The sequence below is a fragment of the Anarhichas minor genome, unplaced genomic scaffold (genome assembly GCF_050575085.1).
Source record: "Anarhichas minor isolate MPS153535 unplaced genomic scaffold, ASM5057508v1 ptg000049l, whole genome shotgun sequence".
Taxonomy (NCBI): domain Eukaryota; kingdom Metazoa; phylum Chordata; class Actinopteri; order Perciformes; family Anarhichadidae; genus Anarhichas; species Anarhichas minor.
In genome coordinates this window covers 2,271,535-2,291,677 of record NW_027466495.1, presented here as the reverse complement: position 1 = coordinate 2,291,677, position 20,143 = coordinate 2,271,535, and the positions used below count along the sequence as shown (strand labels likewise).

At 42.8% G+C, this 20,143-nt stretch overlaps 1 protein-coding gene across 16 annotated transcripts in view; it reads right to left on the bottom strand.

The window, feature by feature from the left end:
- LOC142971806 (receptor-type tyrosine-protein phosphatase delta) overlaps window positions 1-20,143 on the bottom strand; it is a 343,430-nt gene that overhangs the window by 55,983 nt on the left and 267,304 nt on the right. For 15 of the 16 annotated variants that reach the window (XM_076112487.1, XM_076112472.1, XM_076112479.1 and 12 more), the window contains 2 exons: window positions 8,932-9,077; window positions 6,821-6,962 (listed from right to left, as the gene is read on the bottom strand). In XM_076112487.1, the coding sequence (XP_075968602.1) occupies window positions 6,821-6,962; window positions 8,932-9,077 (288 nt within the window). Of the gene's footprint in view, window positions 1-6,820; window positions 6,963-8,931; window positions 9,078-20,143 lie in introns of those variants that run through there. The other variant, XM_076112481.1, reaches the window with a different exon arrangement.

The window sequence follows — 20,143 nt, the reverse complement described above, 5'->3', positions numbered from 1 at the left end:
TACCTACAATCATGTCTTTCTCCCACACTGGCATTGTCTCTTGAATTTGCCTCACTCACTGTCTTCATCTGCCTCGATCCAGTCGCAGCTCATCTGAGAAAGATGCTTGATGTTAAAGGCTCTCCCCTAATCTGTCTTTGTCTGTCTTCCATCTTCCCTCTCCAACCCTCTTCAGGGTTTCATTTTGCGTATCCCAGTTGCTGGCTGTTACCTTGAGCAATGCTTCCATTTACTTCAGAAAAAGGTTTATTTGGTTCAGTTGGGCAAATAAAAAAGAAGCATCTGCTCCTATCATCTTGTCTGCCATCAGAACTTTTGCTGTTATTATTAGCAATATTCAAAGGAGGAGGGAGAAAACTTTGTCAACGTTTTGAATTATTAGCCAAACACAAAGGTAAAATATCTGTTGCCTATGTTCTCTCAACTCCATGAAACACACTTTAGGAAGCCTCTTCTTCTTTTTCCTAGCTTGTTCGTAACAGTCCATCAACCATCATTTGATCCTCTCGAGTGCATTAAACATTCACAAATAAAGAGGACGTGGCAGGGAATATATAAACAAGCACACGCTACCGTCTCCTTGGAGACACCCCTGTCACTTTGAAGCACATACTGCGAGACATCTGCTCTGCTTTTATCTTTCAGGCTTTTTCTTGTATATTCACCCTCTAACCGCCCACTTGGGATGACTACATGATGCTTGATGTGTCAAAGTTTAATAAAGTATATGTTTGCGTATCAATATTTATCATAAAATAATATTTAACTCTGTGGGTTGATTTATTCGTGTTTGTCTTTTCAGGGGACGCTGATGAAGAAGCTGGAGCCAGTGAGGGCTGAGAGAATCAGCAACCAGGTGAGTCTGCCGACTGGGCAGGAAAAAAAAGACAGAAGGCCAAACTGTGAGACACTGAGCTGCTTCATTAAGCTTCATGTACTATACATTCAGAAGCAGGTGGGTCAGGTTGATCAAACGGGCATTTCTAATACTTTGGCTTGGATTGTCTCTTGGCATATCTTTTGAGTATTACCAGAAATCGGTGTGTGTGTTCAGGTTAAATGGACTGCACGGGGCTGTTTGTGTGTATGTGGTGTGTATTACTTTACTCGCAAGAAAGCATCCCATCAGCTGCCAGAATGCGTCCACAAACTCCTCATGCATTCTTCATGCATGCTGACATCCTGCAGAGAAGGACCTCATGGCTCTCAAAGAGCCCTAATGGAAAAAGGGGTTATATCAGGCAGCTCAAATTCATCAGACGGGCATTCTCCCCAAACATGACTAGGGGGGTATGATGGGTGTCACAGCAGGCGGTGGATGGCATTGTTTTATTATGGAAATTTTGATATTGAGGCCACATGTTTTGAGATCTGACGGCTCGGGTTTAGCGCTGATGAAACTTGTGATAAACTTGTTTTGTCCCCCTTTCATGCAGCCATAAAACATTTCATTGTTAACTGCACTCATCTTTGCTGTACTGAATGTGATAATCTATAGGCAACTAATTACACCCAGAAATCAATTCTTGCCACTTTCTCAGGCCAAAGTTGTTTGGCTGTAATTAGCGAGCGGCCTTCACAGCTTGAAACGTTTCTCAAATGCATTAAGGATGACCCTGCAGTGCCCAATTAATCGAGTAGAAAATGACTTGAGTGGAGCTACGATCAAAGCTACTAGCATTAGCACCCCTCGACTACCTCGTCATGGAATATTTCTGCGTTACATTCTGCCATTTGCACGAATTCAGATAGTCGTTTATCAAGCTAAAAAAAGATCAAATGTCTGATCTTATGATTGCCATAACTATACAGTTTTAGAGGATGTAGCAACGGTAAGCATGCTAACATGTCGAACTGTGGTGTTGATCTTTTACCTGCTAAAATGTGGCATGTTGGCATTGTCACTGTGAGCACATTAGCGTGCTAAGGCTAGCATTTATCTCAATGCACAAATGCAGCCTTACAAAACGGTTAGCATGGCTACATGTAGTCTCTTTTTGTCTTGTTTACTTTAACACACACAACAATGTATATCAAATATCTTTAAAAGGCAAGAAACATGTTTCAGGTGTGTAACCTCTCTTTACCATATTGTATTTACTGTTCATCTGTGCTTCCACAAGATGTGGGAAACAATTTGCATTTTTAAGTCACTCGTAATCTAATTACGCTGCCAGTAACAGTGAGGTCACTGTGGAGAACAGTGGCATCTAAGGAAAACAAACAAGCAGAAAACACATTCCTCATTTGTCTGAATCAATAATTATTAATTCAGGAGGCTGTCTTTACTTGAATTCAAACAAATACAGAGCCGCAGAGTTATCTATCATGTTCAGTGTGCGGTCCAAGCGCCTTTGTGGCTCCAACAGATGTTTCCTCACACGCTATGCAGACTGTAAAGTCTAACATCCATCTTGTTGGCAGCGGTTATGCCTTAAATCATCTTGCGTACAATGCAGAAACTGATTGGCTCCCACCATTAACCATGCAGTAAGATATAAGGGGGTGTGGGGTTTCTTTTCTTTTCTTTTTTTCTGAGAAGAGATCAATTTCTGTGAGGACAGTCAACTCCATCTTTTTAATTACAATAATGAATAGCTTGTCATCTTATGCTCCAGTTCTGTGACGTATGAGAGAAGTCTGGAATTGAGGGGAGAGTAGCATCAAATCAGTATTGGCCAAATCCCAAGCAATAACTCTGCCTGTGGATTATTTAATGAAACATCTAATGGACATGAAGATAATTGATGATCTGTGAAAAACCTGCAAAAACAATAGTGGCTTCTGAAACGCCACAACTGCTGACAAGGACAATTATGTTTAAGAGTCCTGCCTACTGTTAGAGGATGAATCAGTATGACTTCATAGTGCACCGACCACTTAGGTTATACAATTCACTCAGAACTAAAATGCTGTTCCAAGAAGTCTATACTATCGTAGTTTAATGGAACAAAAGAGTTAAACTCCTACAGTGACTCAGCATGTTTCCACAGCACCAATTTTGGAGGGAAACTTTTTTTTTCTAACAAAATGGAGTGTTCCATGTGGCAGCCCGGGCCTTGCCTCTATAGAACTCCCGCCAGTAAACCACTGAATTGTATGGTAGCTGCGCCCCCCCCCCCCCCTGCAGTAGTTTTACAATGGTCACTTGCTTCATCCCCACTGCATCCCTCGCTCCGGCAGTCCGAGACAGCTGACATAGCATTTATCTCGCTAAGCAATTTGAGCATGCAGTACAGCTTTTGTTCATCCCTCACTCTGCACTTGTAAGAAGGAAAGCAAGAGCACGCAGATTAAAAAATGAAAATGATGGTTAGGAATGAGCTTTAAGGTACATTTAGAATTATTATTATCAGTCACATTTCACAGGCACATCCAGTTCGCCTTGACCAGCATCTCTGGGATATCGGTTAACTAGGCTTGGAATATAAATGAATCCGTTTTTGATGTCTTTTATGAAGGAGGAGACCATTTTTGTTCTGACAATGACAAAGAGCCGAGCTCATACATTGTCCATGAATAATCACTGATCATGTAGCAGCCCTTTCATTGAATATGGAAAGATCCATCTCAGCTACACGGCTTTGACCGTGCCATTGCACCATTCCATACAAATGGAAATGATGCATTCTGTTTTTCCGTCACAGGAGAGCGGCTTCCCATTTTCCGCTCCCACTGTCAAGTTGTGCACAGCTGCATAAGTTTGCACGCCTGTGTGTGGGGCACAGGAAATGGCTGTTGACAGCATAATGGGAGTGTGAGGATGCAATATAAATCCTTAATCATGCCTGAATCATGAACTGCAGCACTCAAATCCACACATCATTCTGCTGGAACTACTCCTAGCAGAGAGTGTGGACCCTGTGGGGTGTCTCTGCTACATTTTCTGAGTATTTATTTTGTTTACTTTAGTTAAAAGTGTACAAATGAAATCCAAATGCCCTCGCATCGTCTAGTGACAGATATACAGGCTCTCCATGAGTCCACACGTGTACGCAGATATCTTACGGGGGCATATTCATAAATTAGATCAAATACCACTTCACTGAAATCATATTCCAGCCGTGACACCCAAAATGTGCTGTTTCTCCATTTCTCAATCCCTTCCTGTCGTTCTCAATTACAGAGCAAATCACGACAACCTTAATTCAAAGACCCGAGTCGCATATAAGTCGAGTCATCTCGTAGTTAATCAAAACAGAGGGCCCAGAAAAAAATAGTGCACTGACGAAACCCGTAGCTCACGCTGTGGCCCAGCAGATGTGACTCTGGAAATCATTACGTTTCAGGGTTCGCCTTTCATGCAAATCACTTCCCTAAGCCTGGAAGTTCATTGCTAATGGCACTTACTATCAAGTTAGAGACACATTCGAATACTAATTTCCCCCCCGAACTTTGGTTTCGTCACCTCAAGTCCCCTCTCCTCATTGCATGGCTATTACAACAATGTGCTTTTCCCTCATGGAATCAGGCATCGCCCCCTGTGGCGAGCCTCCCACAACAGCTGCTTTGCAGTTGTTTCCACAGACCATTGGAGCCCAAATGCACTAAGCAGTCACTTTATATGTATTAGGCCTGGTGTAGTAGCACTTGTTTGTATTTGCTTATTTATTTATCTCTACTACACTGAAAGGGCCAAAGGAGGAGAGAAAAACTATTTTGCTGCTCATGGTGACAGATCGGACTTAAACAAAATGTGAAGTTGCATTTTTTTCAAACTGCAGTTTACGCCAGGTGGAATGATGAGCGGCAAACCAGCAGCGCCGTGTTTATCGTACTGTACGAAGTGGCTTTGGAAGGAGGGAGCTTTTTGGTCTCCTAAATAATATACCTTGAGGTAACCTTGTGTTACCCATACAGTACGCTGCCCCCACAATGCAGTGTGTCAGCTTACTCCAAGCTTCCTGAAAGTTATCCTTATGTTGGGTCTTTGGCTGTATTATGGATGCCTACAACTGAAGTTATAACTGTTGAAGTGTAAACTCAAAGAATATGGCTTGCTGGAGTTTATGTTATCACAGCAATGCTTTTCCGTGTCAGTGGCCAGCACTGTGGCATCATTTCCCCTTTTGTGTATATTTGATTTTCATCTTGCTTCCCTTCCTTTGTCTATCAAGCCAAGACTGTTATCACTGCTCACAATAATTATTCAGGTCTTAACAATACATTTCCTCTGTCAGACCGACAACACACTAGATGTCGAGCAAATGTAAATGCTTGACCTTGGTGTTGGTTTGGATACCTGTTGCGTCATAGCAAGTGGTGAAAGAGGGTAATGAAATGGACATATATAATAAAGAAAGTGTGCCAAACATTACCTTATCATCACAATGCCAATATATTTTGGAGTTTATATGCATCCACTGGAGGCAATGTGAGGACAGGGAGCACATCCTTTTTATTTGCAATAAGACCAAGAAAGAAAAAAATCAGCTTTTTTCCTGTTTTTTTGGTCCGTGATGGGCCTCTACTCACCTTCAATACATTGATGGGAAAGGAGAGCGAGCAGAAGAGCAAAATGGAAATGGTAATAAACATGCTAATGCCAGGCCGTGGAGCGGGGAAGAGCAGCTTCTATACCCGTCCCTTAGCTATCTATTTGTGTGTGTGTGTCCATGTGTGTGTGTGTGTGTGTGTGTGAAGGGGAAAGATAGAGACGGAGCGAAAGGGAACAGGAAATGCGCACAGTATTGCACGTGCACACGTACACACACACCCTCACTTTGTGCTCCAGAGTAAACAGGCGAGAGCTGCATGTGAACGTGCCACCTTTCTCTTTCAATCTGCCTCTGGAGTGCAAAGGCCCTTTTGTTGGCTCATTGGCGAGATAAGAAGCAGAGGAGGGGGGTGGAGGGGGGGGTCTTCGGAGACTCGCAGAGCCAGCTTTTTTTTTTTTCTATTGGATGGAAGCACCCCTCTCAATAGAAACTCATTTGCCATGTTGTGTAATTGTGGTACATAATGGAGCACACCTCATTCAGGCAGCCCAAGGCATTTTTCTAAAGCCATTTTCTCCATTCACCGCCAAACAAGTCATTCTTTAGAGAGATATTACTCAGCCTTTTAAGCTCAGGGCCGCCGCATATTGCCTTTGAATGCAATGTTGTGTGTAATCAAGATAAAATGTTGCTCAGTGCTTATTATAAAAGAGGCACTTTCAACCAACTTGATATTTGTCATCTGACTTTTATTCTCATTGTTTGCTGGAAGTAAACAAAGTGGCTGACCTTTCCCACCTGGACTGTTACACGTGTCTGTGTAGAGGAGGCTGGCTATTAACAGCCACTGGTCACTGAAAGGTACTGGCATGAAGGCAACTTGGGTCTAGAATACTACCATAAACAATATATGCGTGTTAATCGAATGAGAATACACTGCTGTGTTTCTTCCACGGCCAAAGAATATCAAAGCTGAAACGCAGAGATGAAAAATGACTGATTTGAAAATTATTGCTGAGCTTTTCCATTTAACCACCACAGGCTAGGAATGGATGGCTATTTGCATAATTTAACTGGCATCTTAATTATTGTGTCAGGAATCTGTATGCAAATGACTTAAGTCACTTAGAAACATAAAGTTACTCGGCTAAATGGCTAATGGACTAAATCTGATCAAGTTAAAAGACACAACGTGAGTGTAACCAGAGTCTCTAATTGGGTTTGACTGTGTGTTGCGGAAGTGAGAAACCAAGAAGACAGGACAGACATAAAACAAGTACATTCAAGCTTACCTGGGTTAGCTGGGAGACAAAGGGCATGTCAGAGGTGTGTGTGTGTGTGTGATTTATTTTTTCTCTTGAGGTTGCTGAGAAAGGACCTACCACGTAAAACAGTGAGTCTGGTGGTCGCGCTCGTCTCTCCAACACTGTTGGAGGCGACACATTCATATATGGCTTCATCTCGGGGCGTGCGCAGTGGCTGAATTCTTAGCACTGAACCAGAGCCGTCGTCGAACTCTATCACCTGCAGGTGCGACAGACAGGATATGTTAAAGGAGATTTTTTGGTTCTCAATGGGCGTGGAACCTTCCGCAGAGAAAGACAAGACAACACTGTCGAGGACATTTGGCTATTGACACTGATGGTGATTGACACGATGTGCTTCCCATGACAGAAACAAAAGCTGCTGCCTACCTTACATTGAACCCTAGTGATTTATGAATATTGTGGTTGTATACCTACATAATACTCTACATGTACAAAAAGTAACATCAGGATATGTGCAGTATTATAATGTGTATTGGTAATATGTCAGTAAGGATATTTGATGAACAATAGTAATAATTTAGCCTTTTTTTTGTCGATGTCCATTTGTTATGTGTTCAGACGTGTTGTCTTTTAGTTAATGAGCTATTCACTATCTACTCCTAATGTGTGCGTTAATTGGTGTAATAATCGATGCGGCTGACTAACTTTAAGAATGGGGAAAGTTACGGTGGTCAGAGTTTTTCCTTGGATATCGGGTTGTCGGGTGAAATTTCAATCTGAATGTGTCCCACTCTTAAAGTTAACACTCTATCCCCTGGAAATGCATCACACTGGATTGTGTTAATGGGACAGAAACGAGCACAGACAGTTAAAGGTGGCTTGATAAACGGTTACGGACATTTGTACCATGAGGTGAGATTAGTGGTACAAAGGACAGGACCGACTGTATTGGACGAACGACACATAAAATGCTCACAAACAGGTGTTTGTTGTAGCTTATTCAGCTATTGTTTTGCATGCTACATGTATACTCACTGATTTTAGAAAGCCCTGTGTCATAACTCACTCTCTTTTTAAGCATAGAGGTAGATTTCAATAAAGATAGGCCTGAGACCTCTGCTCCACACACAAGCACGCGCTCTCACACACGCTCACACACACACGCACAAACGCACACAGAGGCCTACAAACATTTCTAAAGTTCACAATACATCTGTGCACGTGTTAGTTAACAATACAGCTCAACATTTCATTGGCCAAGCCATAGCGGTGTTGGCATTCAAGCTGACAGCAGGTGATGGTAAAATATTAAAAAAAACCTCCTTTCATAGTCAAAGCGGCAGAATTAGAAAGGAAGTTGCGAGACTCCTAAAAGGAAATGGGTTTTTGTTAGAAGATGAGGAGGCAGTGCAGGATTTAATGGATATGGAATGGCGGCAGCCAGCAAGCCTTGTGAAGCAATGAGAGAATGAAAACTAGCGTGTTAGCATTCAGCACGACGAGCGATGCAATGAACTCTGATCAGATTAGATTTCTGTGGGCATGAGATGCAAAGAAAAGGCGGGAAGAGATCTCCAAGCTCCGTTAAGCCATCGCTGCTCTGCAGCAGCGAGCAAATATGGCATCTCGAGCAGAGGGCGGAAAAAGTGACACCATGATAGTCCCGAGGACTGACACAGAAATTAATAGAAATCTTATCAGTGTTCTGCAATGATGTGCTATTTCTCATGGGTATTGAGCCCAAGTTCAGATTAAAGCTGACCAGAAATCAAAGCTTCAGCCAGTATAAGCAGGGTAGGACATGCATTTAGATAAAGATGCCACGAAGCAAAAGGATAGTTCGAAGTGAAAGCGCTGCTTCCCTTTTCACTTTGCATAAAGCTGGCCAATGTGGCGTGATGCTAATGTAGCTATCTGGGTCACACCACAAGTTGTTTTTTCTTCTGTCCAATTGCTCTTTTCTTGTCTTCTATTTAATTACAAATCCGTCCCCAGATCTTTTGTGTGGAGCAGCTCATTAAAACTCCTGCATGTAAAAAAGCCTAGCCAGCATGGTTATTAGAGCCTGCTAATGCGTGGTGGCAAGTCAGGGCGGAAAGCAAGCAAGCGAGCGAGCGAGCGAGATGGGCATGGCGCGATGGATTATGTGCGAGCAGAGCCAAAAGCAGTGCTTGAAGCATTCCCATTTTGTCGAGCATTTTACATCAGAACAATAGACCTAATACCTCAAATCTCTGGTTGCTGACTTTCTTCCCCTTCTTGTTCCACACAATCTTCGGTCGTGGATCTCCCGAAGCTTGGCAGATGAAGGATGCCACGCCTCCTTGCACGCCTGTTTGGTCATTGGGGGTTCTTAAAAACTTTGGTGGTGCTGGAGAGAAACAGAATAAAAGAGGACAAGAACAGTTAGTAAGCATGCTAAGCTTAGCTTATCAAGCCACACGCACTAGAAAGAAACACAGTTGCAGATTTCAGCATGTTGAGGTCAAGGCAAGAGATTGTACATGACTTTATTGTGTGCATGCAAACGGATGATCAGTGATTAAGATCAGAAGTTAAAGGACAGAGGGCATTTTATCTCGACTCTGTGAGTATTTCTACGCAACTGTGAAATCTCTGACGTATAACTGAGACTTTTTGGGGAGTTTTAAAGAGGAACTCTTGGATAAAATGACAAAAAAGAAGTTGATGTACATGTTTGAATGGATATGATTGTGGTAAGAAATTTGAGTTTGTGTGTAGGTTGCAAACTTCTGTAAAATAAAATATTGCCTCTTCTCTCATTGTAGTCACTATTTGATACTGTCCCAAAGCAAATTCAGTAAACGTAAAATGGGGTTTATAGAAACTGTTCATTTAGGAATGACTTTGTTCCACTACAGAGAAGGCTATAATGGAAATGACTACTATTTGTAACCCTTTGCTGTGTTCTATGTAATTAGGTGTTCAAGCCGCTCGTGAGTAACTCATTTATAATGCCACTAAAGTGGGAAATAAGTTCTTAAAATTTGGAAAAACCTTAAGTGTCATTCAAAAGTCATCCGTCTTGACAAGCTGTTACGCGTCACACTGTCTCCATGCTGCGTGTGGCCATTCGGTGTTTCTAACAACGCAGTTAAGATGTTCCCAACTGTTGCAGAGAAACACTGGCTTGCCTATCCGTTCAGTAGCAGACGACACTAATCTCCAATCAGAACGTTGGTTTGTGCCCCCGCACAAACGAGACACGAACCTGATAAGATCCTCGCAACGCTCTGATCGGCCATGTGAGCGTTCTGATGCTCCTAATTGGTCCCTCAGTTCAGCACAACAAGTCGAGTGTAAAGGCAATGAGGATAGAAATGCTGAAAATGCAGGCGAGTGGAGGTGAGAGAATGGCAGAGTGGAACAGTGTTTGCTTTGTGTGGACGTTCCCATCAACTGCGGTTGTTTTACCAGCACTGTACAATCGCATCTGTTCAGGCTCTGATCCCGATAACAGTGAAGAGAGCTGCAACTATATTCTTGCAGTTTGATATTTAGTCAAGTAAAAATGATTCCCTGGTATTATTCAGGTTTTGTCAGACATTAAAACGATTCTCAATTTAGTTAAAATTCCGAGGATTGAGTTGTTTTCACATTTTTTTTGAATCCCCTCCAAGACAGTCAGTTCCTGCTTATGAACTGACAACAAAACACATCAATGTGATGAGTAATACGGAAGCTGTCTCTCCCAGATGACATTTTGTATTTACATTCCAGCGTCGTCATAATGATCAAGGCTAATTTCAATAATGTAGTGCTTAGTCAGACTCCCCTAGTATTTCCATCTAAAGCTCGAGTACCGGCTTCAGTGGGAGGTGTAGCTCCATCTGTCCCCCTGCGGAGCAACTGTTTGCCTTTTATCAATCACTTCAGCAGGCCATTAAGGGCCACACAGCTGCAGTAATGCCAACCATCTGAATCACCTCATCTGTGTGTGTGCGATTGTGCCGGCTCGTGTGCCTGTGTGTGTGTGTGTGTAGACTGATTTTCCCCTCTCAGATTGTACTGCCCAGCAGCAGCGGTAACAGCAGTGGTGGTGGCAGCGCTGCGAGAGCGGGACAAATTAACCTGCAGGCTTCATGGAGAGGTGACATAACGTGTGGTCAGCAATCAAAAGGGGCGAATAGATAAACAGGCAAGCAGCTGGGCTTCCACTGGGCAAATGAGTCTGGGAAATCACCTGATAAAAAAACCAACAACACACACACACACACTTCTCGGAGACACTCTCTCATACAGCGGCTGACAGATCTGACAGGTGGGGGAAGCACAGTTGACACTGTGTAATTTGTACGCAGCAAAAAGCACCATTATATCTGAATTTGCACTTTATCTCATTGCCTTTGCCAGGGTGTGGTGCACATTGTCATCCAGCCAAGAGGGTGCTGATGGGTAATTGATATGCTATTGGGGTTGTTTTTCGCTCCGGGGCCATCCATTATGGCTCGGTGCGTCTCCCCACGCCGGCTGTGATAGACTACTTGGACATGTGCGGGAGATCAGCACTGGAGGTGGGGGGGGGGGAGTCATCGCACAATGGGGAGTGATTGAGGCGTGACATGGAGGTAATGGTGTTTTCACAGACATGGCCGCTGATAGCACCATCATACCCCCATTTTAGGTCTGCCGCTGACAAACATGCATTTTGGTCGACTCCTCGTATGGCTGCAGGTAGACAGAGGCTGATTGAAACCTCTGTTTTCTCCGAACAATGCCACGACTAGACCCTTGAGAGCAGCTAGAATGATTCGGTGTTTGAACAAACATTGTGCCTGCACCACGAAGAAACCTTTTACCTCAGAACCTTGATTTTTCAAAGGTTGTGTTGGAAAACTACAACAACCATGACAACACAGAAGCTTTTATAATAAGAAAGTGGAAAGATTTATCTGCAATCATGTTAATTCGAATAGAAGATAATTGAATTAGTTCAGTGTTGTGCCTTTTAATCAAATCAACTCATTACTACTGCAGCATGTTGGGATCTCCTTTGAGAGGTAACCATGGATTAATTAATACCTGGGATAGGCACCTGTTAATCCAGTGCTAAGCTGTCGCCGGCAAACAAATGAGAAGTGTTAGAGCCTGTCACAAGCTAAAGGGTTGGTGACATGGGCCTGTGCCTGTTCTCCCTTGAGGTCACAATGTAACCTTGTTCACATCGCTGCCAACGGGAAGGAGGAAGAGCTTCATAGCATCCTTTGCTCTATTTCATGGATCAATGGATCAATGCCATGTTAATAATGTGGTGGCTGACTGAGGGCCTTTACCGTCCTTAAGAACACCCATGTCCACAGGGCTGAAGGGGCAAGTATTATTTTTTAATGGAAAGACATAAATGGAAATTGGAAGCCTTCAACGATGTGGGCAGTACATTTTACTACTGTTGCTGCTATAAACTATCCTTATTATCATTTTGCCCCCCTTTTGGGGCCTTTTAAAGCTACCTTTTAAATGAAGTGGTCTGATCAATCAATAAGGTGTTTTATGGTGATCACCACCACACTGGGGCAGCCTTTCTCACTGACTTCAGGCTGCAGTGTTCAACAACAGCGCTTTGATCTAAGATCAAGCTCTTGGACAGGCAACAGTTTAGCATAATTTACCAGGACCATAACCAAGCACACGTCTTTTATGGATGTGCTGTGTGTTCTCAAAGGGTGCTGCGGTCAAAGCAGAGGAGAGGCAGCACCAGTGACATTATAAAAGGAAGGCTTGACCTAAAGTCTAAATGCCAAGAGTTGTATCATTTCTTTCCCTCCCTGATTAACTCTAACCATCAAACCGAAAAACAAATGGGAATGGAAAGTACACATTTTAAAAGACGGTGCATATACTATCCCCGGTTGTGGTACTAGTTGGTTTCAACCAGCAGTGAATTAAGTTTCGGGGGAACCGAAGGAACCTGTTGCAGAGCGAGACTATAAGTTGAGTGTACTGCGCAGCGGAGCCTAATGATATCCTGTTTTTTTATCGTCATGCTAAACTGGGAGGATAGTTGGGTTCAGAGCATCTTGCGGATCTGCATTTATTACAAGTTTGTTTGATATTGGCTTAACTTACATGCATTTAAATACCGCTCTCGAATAGATCAGAGTCTGGGATTCATTCATAATGGGCAAAACATTCCAAGTCATCAAGCCTCCGCCACGACTAAAGTTTGATCTGCTGAGCCATTAAAGAGCATGAATCAAAGAGTGGAGAGAGGAACATTAATAAACCCACTTTCAGTTTGAACCGCTATTCGGCACAGACACCAGTCCAAGGCGGCTCGGTTTTCACAATTATACTGACTGACATATTCAATTTCATTTGCATGAAAAGGGCCATTTCCTCTCTGAATCTTTAACTTGCAGGGGGTGAGGTGGGGTTGTGGAGGGCGATAATTAATCCTAACACATTGGGTGGCAGTCTGCAAATACCCTGCTCCATTTTGGACATACTGGTGGAAGAAAGGAACATTTAAAGATGCCATTAACCTCATTCGACATCTTTAAGCCGCAGCCTACCAGTTCTGCGCTATTGATGAATTGTCACAATGGCGGCAAGTGGTGCAAATAGGACTGAAAGGGGTTGCTTATGTTGGAAGAGGGTAAAAGTGATGCGCGCCGTGTACAGTATGTATCTAGGACATTTGACTTTAAGTATTCTGAAAGTCCATTGCAGCAATTTCATGATCATAATATTTCCATAAAGACAGGTGCAGAGGGATGGGTCTGTTGGTGATTGTGATTGCAGTTCTGTGCTTTATAAAGCAACACCACCTGTATGGATTAATCAACTGTCCATATCGTGTTCAGAAACATGTGACCCCATGCCAGAGAGAACACTGACTGTAGTAATGCAGACGCACTGACACAGAGATAAACACAAGAGAAGCTTAACCACACATGCATTACCGCTCTCTATCTGCAGCATTATGATAAAAAAAATGTGTCTTTTGTAATGCGGAGGAAACAAACTGCACATTGTATGTGCTCACAAAGCAGAGAGAATGAAAAAGGAATCGGGAGCTTAATTAGAACTGTTGGCTGATTCGAATTGCATGCTCATCGGTAATCTTGCCTTAAATGGAAACTGAAATTCTTATTGCAATTAGTGATTACTTGAAAAGGGATATGGCCCCCGAATGACTGTTAATTACTGGATCAGGAATAGTACATTAATTCACTGCAGAGGTTTTAATGCAGTGCAATGATGGGGACCCGCTCCTCCATCAATATTGTGCTGCTTGTCACACATAATGAAGTTCATAATACAAGCCTTCTCTTCCACTGTCCCAACCCCCACCTCCCAACTGCTAAAATGTGCTCTCTAAGCAAAATTCATAACAGTCATTATGTAAAACTAATTCAACAGAACATACAAAAATGCAGCTTAATGACACATTCATATTGAGACTGTATTTGGATACTAGGGCTGCGGGTCCATTTTGCGATGGGGTCGGGGTCTGTTATTTGGCTCATAAGCCGGCGAGAGTCTCCCGTGAATAAATAAATGCATATCATCAATTGCAATACGGCTGCTTGCCAAGTATTTAGCCCGATGACTGAGATGGCATGAATCATATTCCAATGGGACCTCTTTAACCCCACTACGTGTGGGTTGCTCTTGCTCACTGCCACTGCTATGCAAGGCCTCAGCTGCTGGCAGGAGCTCTGCAGGAGTTAGGGCACTTTTGCAGAGACAACAGCAACAGCTTCAAAAAGAATGGCTAATGCACATGTCCCACATCCAATGCACTGACAGATTATCTGGGGGGAGGGGGGGGGGGGGGGGGGTTATAGGGAGAAAAGGGCTCGAGAGGTGCACTACCTATAGTACACGTTCGGCAACGCGCCGACACACACTCTCACGGGTGTTAGAATATTCTCGCTGGATGGAGAGAGCACTGCAAATGGGAAAACATCATTAATAAATTGGGGGGTTTGGGACAATAGAGCATTCCGGAAGGTTCCATTAAATAAATATAAAGGGTTATTTATGGAACAGTGACGATAGTCTTCTTCTGTGTTTCATGGGATAAGATGGCATCTGAAAGGCCCCCTTGTTCAATTGTCATTGAAGATGAAGTTCTGCAATGAAGGAACGTCAGAGATGTAGTTTTTTTCTGTGGTATATAGCAATGTTTGCAGAGCAAAACACTTTTTACCTCTCTCTCTCTTCCTGTGTGTCTCTCTACCAGACACACACACACAAGCTACCGCCATCTCCCACGGGACACATTAGTGAGGTAGAGGGATCCAGTTTGTCACTTAATAAAACGGCCCACTCAAACAGATGGCTTTGTTCAAACGGCCCCCAACGCTTTAAAAGCTGGAACTGAATCGCTGCTGTGGCAAATCAGACACATGAAAGCCCACCTCCCTTTGCGGTGGAAACCAAACAGAAGGAAGCATATAAATATTGAATTGCGCCACTGTCGGCGCGAGACCATCCGCTAGAGAGAAAAAAAAAAAAAAGAAACAGAGAAGAGCAGGAGAAGGGAGGTGGAAAACACCATACCTTCCTGTAGGAGACTCTGAACATCTGGGCTGAGGTTGTCGAACGAAGATGCAAAAAATACAGAGGCTTTAACTTCAATAAGACATCCTCCCTCATTCAGTGCTTGTTCATTTGTCTATAAATACACAAATCTAGGGCAAATTCGTGTGTGTGACCACTTGAGGAAACAAACAGTCGAGTAAGAAGTGTGACATTTGGATTTGTTTGTCTTGTTTGTTTTTCCTCCGACATCTGGAAAAAAGAGAGCGACCATAGATAAGCAATTCTAATTGTGCAAGCTTACTCTGTTTGGTAGTCAGCGCAGTCTATTTGCAAAAAGTTAATTATCTGATAGGATAGGCAGTGGCAGCCACTAACACAGAAAGCCATTCGTTCGCTCTGTTATCCACTAGGCAATGGAACGATTCATTAAATGGCAGTGCTGCAGCAAAATGGCCAATAGTTATCACGCTGGGGCTGCACAGACTTAAAAAGATGTTAAAAATGGCAGAAGTGATAAACATTCTTTGGCCTGTCAGCGCACTGCCAACGTAATCACATGTGTAGATAATAAGGGAGGATGATTGCGTGTGATTCAGATGCTTCTACCGCACATGTGATGTAAATCTTCTGGGAGATTGATGTGGAAATATCACCATGACAGCTTGTGCAGATGAGAATCTACAAAGCTGCTGGCTTTGCACTACATGTAGCAGAAGTCAAAATATATGGACGGGAAAAGTGGAATGGAAAATCAAATAAGCGACGTAATTGACTGTTTTCAAGAGAGAATTGCATTATATGCTTGGGCCTGTCCAACTGTATTTCTTTGTAGCGTAAACTTCACATAATTGTCTTTGCCCTCAACCACGGAGCGGAAAAGCTTGCTTCATATTTGTCTCCGTGGGAGCAGAGATGGATTACGTTGCAAATCATTCCAGCGATTCGGCATTGTATATTTAAACAGTCTTTAATTGTATGGATAAGTAGTGCCAAGCCATTTCCGATGGATGCCAGTTGTCAGGCCGTAAGAAGTGACACATTCCCTGCACTGTGTTTTCTCAAGCGCTTACAGGCAAACTAGCTCATGCTCCAGCAATCCTGCAAGATGACGACTGGCTTCCTGTATAGCTCAGATATCCTGCGAATGTCCCCAAGTTCAGCAGAGGATGTTACACCTAAACCAAGCTTTTTGGGGAAAAAACTAAAAACAGGCCCTTTAAGTCAGATTTTCTCACGTCTACTGTACGTCCAACCATCACATTCTACCAGCTTTCACATTGTAAAGTTCAGGGAATATTATACAAATCTGTTGGGAATAAATGTGGAGAATGTTGGAATGTGAAACTACAATTTAAATGCAGTTTCTAAGAAACCTGAAAAGAGCAATCCCTCTGCACACTGTCCTCTGTAGTCATGGCTATCCTCAAACCAAAAAGCTATTACTGGGACAAAGAATATGCAGGGGAGGTACCACAAACAGTCAAGGACCAAAGTGACCTTTCACAGCCCACTAATTTTATGCGGCAGTGAAGGGAGAGTATTGCACATAAACGAGAGGAAGAAAAATGGTTGTGATTGAAATGTTTTCGAGGTACAAAAAAAACAAATCCCCTTCTCATCTCGGAAGCCAACGATGAGTGTGATCTGTCAGAATACACTAGCGTAAAAGCATTCCGCATACTGTCTGACACTCTACTCTTTAGAAGTGATTACTTGAGAGAAGTATTGTATGAATGTAATACTGAGTGGCTGACTGAGTAATGGATTTGCTGAGTTTTGAAGTTACACCATTGGTAGAAATGAGTGATGACGTTTGCAGCGGCGATCCATCAGCTGATCTACTTCCTCACTACATACGCGGGTGTTGTTCCTGCGCAAAGCGTTTGTTGCTCACCCAATAGTGATAAATCTTGTAGCTGTAGGGTGTTGACACAGTTTGATGCATAATGTAATGAGAGTAGTGCAGTACCGCTGACTATCCTCGTCAAAATGTGGCCACAATATGGCACGTTGACCATACACAGTCCAGCCAAATCACTAATAGGTTCCAACCGAGTCGTATCATACTGAGCCTTGAGCTGCTATGTTTAAATGCTAGCTTCCTACATGTACTGTCTAAGGGTGCTTGCATCAAGATTTTTGGGGCGGATCACAAATCCCTGGAAGCATGAACAGACTATAACATCAGCAAAGTATTTCACTCCAGTGTTTTCTACAGAATTAGATTCTATTTGTGGAGGTATCTGGGGATCAGTCACTAAAGGCCGGTCAGTCTAACAAGGGGTTTTTCGTCGGCCATACCGGGATCCAGTCCTGGGTGAGCTGATTGCAGCAGCATCGAGGTCCAAGCTGCTCCGGCGGAGCGGAGCTTTCCGTCCACTCCCCAGCGGCGTCCTACTGCTACTAGTCCTCTAGTTAATCAGATGGCGTCGGACAGACAAGTGTATATGTGTGAGAAATACTGCACCAATGTCTCTTCCAGACACTTTCACTCATAGGTTTGTGCATAGGTCCCGCAACACTGCTTTGTAATGAGACCCCTCATGATAATGACGTAGCAGTCCCGTCTTGAACAGGGTGTGCAAAAGAGGCTTTAGAGACACAACTCAAAACTCCAGCGAAGCCATTTTATGAGACCACCAATCCAGCTGTTTAGAACGAACATGGTCCGATAACGATCAGTGGACCAGCCTCGGTGCCGATGCAGTGATTGGATGTCTTGAATGACTGAAGCAGTTCATTCTTTCATGGTATAATGTATATGCTTATACTGCTGTCACTACACAATTCAATTTGTCAACTTTCTGGCTCCCTGGTTAGTGTAATTTTATCAGAGTTCATAAAAGCATTCATTACTAAGAATGAAAATAAAATGTAATTATGTTCAAAATGTTGCCTCTGAGCTGCATTATTTGATATAATAAATACCAAAATGCCAAATAAAGGTTAAATGGCCAAATTAATTACATTTGAAATGATTATTCATAATTCTACTCTTTTCATGAGTTTGTTTTGCATTAAATGAGTGACATACAATACTGCAGGTTAACACATTAGCTGTGCATTAGTGGCTTGTTTGCGTCAACTAAACATCAGTAATACGTCTCCAACTAAACCGCATGCAGTGGATCTAAGTTGAGGTCTCTGAATTATTAATTGCCAACCCCTGAAGAAAAGTGTTGTGTGTGTGTGTGTGTGTGTGTGTGTGTGTGTGTGGGCGATGTCTTTGAAGAGCTACAGATGGGAAACAAATGAGGGCGGGTGGTATCAGGGTCAGACTGGCGGATGGGTTTTCACTTGGAAGCAAACAGTGCAATGTCACCCCAAGGAGCGAAAAACAACAACCCTCAGGGGACATCATTAAAATAATCCCGTTAAATTAACTGCTTCAGATCACTTTTTAAAAGGCTCCTTCTTGATGTGTGCGGGTATGGGGATGATTCATCTGGAGATGTGTAGAAGTTTGAAGAGGATGACTCTGTGTGTGTGTGTGTGTCTGTCTGTGTACAGTGTGTGGGTGTTACTAGACACTATGCTTTGGAGCCAAAGTTTTAAGATGCATTCATATTCATCATCCTGGAAATGTACCGTAGTATCTGGTTCCAAACCTTTGAAAATAGTTGAAAACCACCATTGAAATCCTATTTTATAATGTGATTAGAAAAATAGTTTTAACCTTGGACATATTTCCATCACATTAGAGGTGGCACAAGTGACCATGATTACACCACCTCCGTGGAGTTCAGGCTGGAAATCCATCACAGCAAGTTCAGAGAACCAGAGATAAAGATTTAAAAAGGGGGATACATTCTTAAAACTGCTGGCTTCATGACAATTTTGGTTTTGATAGTTTATAAGCATGTTAAAAACAATCCCTCAGAGTTCATGTATACTATATTTTTTCCAACACTGTCTGCATTGTGATTTTATTGGATATTGTGTGATATTTCCTAAGAGACAGGGGGAGAAAAGGGGGAGATTTCTATAGACGAGGAGCCTCGTTGGGGTCCGGAGATGTGGCCGTTGGATTGATGGAGCTTGTTGCGCCTCTCTTCTCAGTCCTTTTCACCCTTTGCCAAACTGAGCCTCAGTTGACAGAGCAAGAGGGTAAACAAAGGCGCTGGCCTCAAGTGCAAATGTTTGCCAGCAGTAACGGGCTCTAGTCCACCGGATGAAGTGAATATGTCTGTGTGGGTTTGTTTTTTTGTGTGCATTCAATGTATGTACATATCAACAGTACTGTCCAGACAGTACTGTTGATTTAATTGTGATCCGAGATAATGTGATTGTGTATTTGTGACTTCTGGTCATGAATCAGCTGGATGAGGGACATAAATGTCCCAGCTGTACTATGAAGACCTATCTATCCACAATGCCCTTTTCACAGTTATCTGAATTATTCTAAAAGCACAACTGTGAGTAATGGCCGGGGCTATTGGCTTTTAATGTGGAGTAGTGAAACCGCCAGGAAGAAAGAGTAAAAAGACAATGACATTGTCACAAAATGCCACAAGGTGTACTATGGTCCTCAGTAACGACTTCATCCGTTTTCTCACATAGATTAAAGGTTAAATAGTAAGTCGGCACATTGACTCGGCATGATTGCTAACTTCATGAATATTCTAGGAAATCTAGCACACTTAAGCTCATAAAGGAACAGAGTGACTTTTTCAACTTGAAGAGGGTCAAACTGATGGCGAGGCAGTGTGTGACAACGTGGCATCTCAATTAGTTTCCACAAACACTTCTACGTTGATAAAAGTATGGATATCACGTCAACATTTATCTTATTGAATCAGACAGAGGCAATAATGGGTGTTAACCACTCATTCATCCCTGTGTGACACTTTCTCTTTCCGTTCTTCTGCAATGCTTTATTTTCTGTCCATTTAGTAAATGAATCTCAGTATTCATATTGGCATGTTG